At 37.6% G+C, this 6,516-nt stretch overlaps 1 protein-coding gene across 1 annotated transcript in view; it reads left to right on the forward strand.

Annotated features, from left to right (window-relative positions):
* UBA6 (ubiquitin like modifier activating enzyme 6) overlaps positions 1 to 3,805 on the forward strand; it is a 55,963-nt gene extending 52,158 nt beyond the window's left edge. Inside the window, exons 31-33 of the mRNA XM_060781400.2 lie at positions 155 to 242; positions 374 to 468; positions 1,178 to 3,805. Coding sequence (XP_060637383.2) covers positions 155 to 242; positions 374 to 468; positions 1,178 to 1,313 — 319 coding nt within the window. The 3' untranslated portion in view covers positions 1,314 to 3,805. The remainder of the gene's footprint in view (positions 1 to 154; positions 243 to 373; positions 469 to 1,177) is intronic.
* The last annotated feature ends 2,711 nt before the right edge of the window (positions 3,806 to 6,516 follow it).

Here is a 6,516-nt window from a genome sequence, read left to right on the forward strand (position 1 = left end):
AAACATAAATTAAATTAAAACAATACATCCATAAGCAATAAAACAATCATTGAAACAATAAAACAGTCTCATCATGTATTTCTTGGTAATATGAAATGTGTTACAACAAGAAGTTTTGGCTACAAATTGGTTTTACATTCTTGTTGTGTTACAGAAATGGAATATCATTTACCATCTGGGATAGATGGACTGTTTATGGGAAAGAAGATTTCACGTTGTTGGATTTCATCAATGCTGTCAAAGTAAGACATTTCACCTCTACTACAGACAAAGTTGGGGAACATACTATTGCAGTGTCTTGTTCTCATTTCTTCTAATTAGTTCATTTTGTGTATAGAACAACTCAAAATAATTGTATGTTTGTGTGTTACAGGAAAAATATGGAATTGAGCCCACAATGGTGGTGCAAGGAGTTAAAATGCTCTATGTGCCTGTAATGCCAGGTCATGTTAAAAGATTAAAGTTGACGTGAGTATTTACTAGATATTAAGGTGGCACAGTCTAGGTCAGAATTCTGTTATATAAGTTGGATTGTTTAAAATTTGAGAATGGTGTGCAAAGTGCTAGATCATAAGTAACAAGTTTCTTATGAGAACCTTTTTGATGCATGACACTTATCACTGAAGATCAGCTCTTAAATGGGGGAGATCTTTCTGTTGACCTGTTTAGTGTTGCTTTTATGGCAGGAGATAAAAAGGGGCCCAAATGACACTGAATTAGGGATCATTTAAAATTGTTTTCTCTTGTTTTGCTAGTCGGGTCTTGCATTATTGCTGGCCCTAGTCACTTCTGCAGATATTCAAATAAATTCAGACTAACGAAACACAGAGAAATTTCAAAATTCATATGATGATTTAAAACAGCAGCAAGTCCGGTCTGGAAAATTAGTTCCTAGCTATCTCTAACTTTTTCCTGATAGAATTGATCTACCTAAAGGGTTATAAATGCCTTCCCTTGATTAGAAGGCTGGTGTATTTAGTCCTTTAACATTAATTAATATATTTAAATGTTGATTTAATTGATAATTGCCATAGTTGCTTATAATGATTTGTTTGATTCCATAGTGATTGTGCTGTTGTTGTTTGTTTAAGTGACTTGTGTTTGTTCCTAGTCCTTAGGGAAACTTGGTTCTTTTTATGTATTTTCTGTTGTTTCATTTTTCAATCCTGTTTTGTAGGATGCAAAAGCTTGTGAAACCAGCAGCAAATAAGAAATATGTGGACCTGACAGTGTCCTTTGCTCCAGAAACGGATGGTGATGAAGACTTGCCAGGGCCACCTGTTAGATACTATTTTGCCCATGAAGATAACTGATGCATTGTACTGTTCCATGTTGTAGCAGGACCACCCACAAAAGGAGTGCAGCACCTTCCTTAAAAATGGTACTATATACTTGGCAAAGCCTTAATTCAGAAACAAATAATGGAAGTCCTTTCTGTGGAGCTCTGTAGCAAATTGGATTTGCCGTTTACCTATCTGTAGTATTTTTGTAGTTACCCAGATCTAAGGGGGACTTGTTATTTGCTGGAACGTATGGGTCTTTTTGAAGAAAACACATTTCTCTCAACCTCTGCAGGAAAGACCAGAATAGGAAACACACAATCTGCATTGCAGGAACAAATCATTAAATGAGGTGGCAAAAAAAGAAAAGATATAAAGAAACTGCCAATTACACCACCATCAAACGTACACCATCCTCAGACTTCAGTGCTAAGTCCAGAGACAGCATCCTGATGATGATCCATTGCAATAAAATGATTTATCATTGTTTTTGTTCTCTTCCGGAGCATATTAACACATGAGGCATGAAAATGATGTTGTGGAAAGATTTACAGTGGAACAAAGCTGAGCTTTCTGAAGTTCTGGCTTTTCCCCCCACTGATAAACAACCCCCTCCCTTTTCTGCCTATGCCAGAAGCAACACAGCATGAAGGAATACAAATTCTCATGTAACCATGTTTTTAAATGATGCTTTTCCATGCTGATCTAGAGAAGATGAGTAATTGTTCTTGTGTATGAAGAGAATAGCTAAGACAGGCATGGGCAAACATCGGCCTTCCAGGTGTTTTGGACATGGCAGCTGTTAGGAATTGTGGGAGTTGAAGTCCAAAACACCTGGAGGGCCGATTTGCCCATTCCTAATACATTTGTCTGAAGTAAACATTTTAGTAGATGGACATCACACCTGCCACATCCTTCAGGAAACACTGGAATTTGTAATGTCTGATGTATAGCCATGGGCCTATAATACTCACAAATGGCCAACTTAGCCACTTGGTGGAAGCACTATGTACTTGTAAACTTTAATCAGCCCTAATTGGATAAAATGAATGGGATGTGATTTTATTTTCGCTGCAGAATGGTTAGGTGGGTAACGTTGGACATTAAATTGGCATGAAAAATTAACCTCATAAACTTCATCTCTGAAATGAACTGCTATGAGGCAATTTTCTGTATTGGAAGAGGAAAGTAGCTGAGAAACTATAAAGTTCAGAGAATGGTCCCTTGCTCACATTCATTCTCATGTAAAAACTGGACATTTGCTATATACCATTCTTATAGGGAGAATTGGATTTAGACACCTACATTTAAATAGTCCTTGTACTGAGAGGGGAAGGAAAGAAATTTAAGCTATAGGCATTTGTAGAAAACAGTACAATACAAAGGTTTTTTTTCCTTTGGTTGCTCTCTAATGTGTCTAGCCCTGGATGAATGAGTTGTTGTCTTGCCACCCAACCCCTTTTTCTAAGAGAGAAAATCAAGTCTGCTTCCAACATCATTATCTTTAGGGGCCGAAGAAACACTCTGTATCTACAGTGTGCTGGACAGTTGTAAAATATTTTGTTTTGACAAAGGTGGTTAATATTTTCCCAAACGTTTGTGGTCATTTACAGATCATGACAAGATTATTTGTGTTTCCCTGTTTCTCTTGGCACCCAACCACCAAAGATGTATTGTTTTGTGAGCTGCAGTCCATCTCTTAAGTTATTCCAATATTTGGGACTAAATCTTGAAATGTAGTTACTGTTTGTAAACTGTATTATATTTTATTAAATACAGTTTGTTATAATTTAGTAGATTTTAAAACTGGCTGGTTAGTTTTGTATACCATTTTAAAAGAAAGAATTGCTTTAAGAGAGACATTGACATCCTCCCTTACGGCAACGTATTTCAAATGGCACTTTGATTGAGTTGGTTTTATCGTTTGTTCTAAATAGTTCTGGCTAAAGCAAACAACTATTACCACCAAATGGCTTGGGGACTGTAATAAAAAAAAGAATTGCTGTCTTGACCTTCCAGTGGGATACAATTAATTATTTATTTTTTACAACCTGATCATTATGACTTGTGCTAGCATTTCTTTTTTTTTCTCTTTATGACTACTAATCAGTGTTCAAAAGTAGCAACAAGACTGTCTTTGCATTTGCAAAACTGCATTTGATGTCATACATCAGTTGGCTTGAAACTGAAGAACCCTTTCCAGTGAGTCTTCCTCGCAGATCTTATAATACCAAAACACAAGAGGGCAGTCTCAACACAAAAGTCTCCCTACAGGTTGTGCACTTAGTTTATCTTGGGAATTATTCTGCTCACCCATGTAATTTCAAAGAGTGCTCTCAAGTCAAAGAAAAATATATACAAAGGTTGTATAAATGTCCACAGTTTGTGTTTATCTCTGAATTTCTTTCAGTACATTTTGAAGGACTGGTTTTTATTTGTGTACACAAATTATGATGTATAGCCTACAGTTATGAGAATGGCTTTTTGTCCTTTTCATATTAAATAATTTGAAAACAGCAGCAAAACGTGTGCAGCCTATCATTAGTTCACTGCAAGATGAAGCACATATATGTGAAAATTATTAATGTTTAATGCAGAGAGCGAGAACTATGAAGTTATGAAAGTTTATGAAATGACCATCTGGTGTTTAGCATTACAACTTTTATATAGTGACTAATATATATACCTAAATGGATCAGTGAAAGAAGAAAGCGCAAAAGCCGGGTTGCAGCTAAACGTCAAAAAAACCAAGATTATGGCAACAAGAATGATTGACAACTGGAAAATAGAGGGAGAAACCGTGGAGGCTGTGACAGACTTTGTATTTCTAGGTGCAAAGATTACTGCAGATGCAGACTGTAGCCAGGAAATCAGAAGACGCTTACTTCTTGGGAGGAGAGCAATGTCCAGTCTCGATAAAATAGTAAAGAGTAGAGACATCAGACTGGCAACAAAGATCCGCCTAGTCAAAGCCATGGTATTCCCTGTAGTAACCTACGGATGTGAGAGCTGGACCTTAGGGAAGGCTGAGCGAAGGAAGATCGATGCTTTTGAGCTGTGGTGTTGGAGGAAAGTGCTGAGAGTGCCTTGGACTGCGAGAAGATCCAACCAGTCCATCCTCCAGGAAATAAAGCCCGACTGCTCACTGGAGGGAAAGATACTAGAGACAAAGTTGAAGTACTTTGGCCACATCATGAGGAGACAGGAAAGCCTAGAGAAGACAATTATGCTGGGGAAAGTGTAAGGCAAAAGGAAGAGGGGCCGACCAAGGGCAAGATGGATGGATGGCATCCTTGAAGTGACTGGACTGACCTTGAGGGAGCTGGGGGTGGTAACGGCCGACAGGGAGCTCTGGCGTAGGCTGGTCCATGAGGTCACGAAGAGTCGGAGACGACTGAACGAATGAACAACAACAACAACAACAAATGGATCAGTAAACTAAATCGATCAGTACAACCAGAGATATGTCAGTATACCATCGGAAGATGGAACTCCCAGTTTGGAAGATGGTCAAAATGTTACTGGGGAGGAACAGAGGATAAGTTCAACTGGCCCTAGATGTGATGACACAGCTAGCTATTTTTAAATTATATTTTGATGTTGTTTATTGTTTATGATTTGACCTGTTTTGTTATGTCTTGTTGGGATTGAATGTTTGCCATTTTTTTTTTGTTGTTCACCGCCCTGAGTCCCTTGCCTCATGTGATGAAATCCTAAGACATAGCCCACCGTCTGAAGTAAGATGGGCTTTAGAAATCATAATCAACTCTCAAGTTTCATTATGAACAGTGACAATAAAGCATACTTACACTATAAATCTAGCAATTATCTCTTTCCTCACCATTCTGCATCCAGAAAACAGAGGAGAAAGAAAGTAACTAGGAACTTTAGTACCCTCACTAAATAAGGGAAGCTTTGGAATTCTTCAAAGTAAGCCGTGACAAATGAACTGATATAAAATCAATATAGAAGTTGTCAATTTAGGACTAGTGTTGTTATGCAAGGCACTGATTGGAAAGATCACAATAATTCAGAGTTAACAAATGTCAGCTGGCAATAAAAAGTTAATCCGTCTGTGGTTCTATTTGTGTAAAATATAATTATAAATAAATTGATTATTGAGTGGTGTGAACAATATTAAATACATGATAGAAGAGGTCTCTACTTACATATTTACAAAGACAGTATGAAACCATGTTAAGTACTATTTTTCTGTTACCAACAATGCAATAGACTGACAATTATAAGTAACAGTTATTTACAGTTATAGAGAAATAAATCTTGTAATGTTCCATAGGGTCTATTGAAAAACATGTGGCATAATGTAAAATAAACCATGTAAAGGTCACATTGGATCAGCCCACACACTGCCTTGCCAGATAAAGAAAATATGCCACGCAAATGAACAATAAAAAACACGAAGTTTCCTCTTCTTAATTCAGAACATATGTCTAAAATGATCAGTTGCATCAACTCACTAAATGTCCTTTCAGAGAGATCTAAAATTGTATTTTTGACCATATGAAAAGCCTTCTTTTCAGCAGAATCAAATCAGTCTGTCTCTGTTTCTCTTATCTAACATCTGCATAGTTCAAGCCTGTAAAGTGCAACAGTATCCAAAAGTTCCAGGCTCAGCCATCACCCCATGCATTGCCCAACCAATTATTTTGAGTTGACACTCACTCACCGATTGCTTGCATGCTTCAACAAAACATGCATAGGACTATAACTTGGGTTAATTATGGTACATCTTTGCAAGAAGTATTTGACTGCAAGCTGAATTACCGTAAGTTATCTTATACTGTACTTCAACAAAGATCCCTAGGGGAGTTCACATTTTGTCATTTGGGATTTGTAGTCGCTGGGATTTATAGTTCACTTACAATCAAAGAGCATTCTGGACTCCACCAACAATGGAATTGAACCAAACTTGACACACAGTTCTCCCATGACCAACAGAAAATCCTGGAAGGGTTTGGTGGGCATTGACCTTGAGTTTGGGAGTTGTAGTTCACCTACATCCAGAGATCACTGTGGACTCAAATGATGGATCTGGACCAAACTCTACACAAATACTCAATACGCCTAAATGTGAACACTGGTAGAGTTTGGGGGAAATAGAATATTGACATTCGGGAGTTGTAGTTGTGGGATTTATAGTTCACCTACAATCACAGAGCATTCTGAATCCGACCAACGATAGAATTGGGTCCAGGGAAGTCATGCTACCCCTCTT

The sequence above is a fragment of the Anolis sagrei genome, chromosome 6 (assembly GCF_037176765.1).
Source record: "Anolis sagrei isolate rAnoSag1 chromosome 6, rAnoSag1.mat, whole genome shotgun sequence".
NCBI classification, from domain to species: domain Eukaryota; kingdom Metazoa; phylum Chordata; class Lepidosauria; order Squamata; family Dactyloidae; genus Anolis; species Anolis sagrei.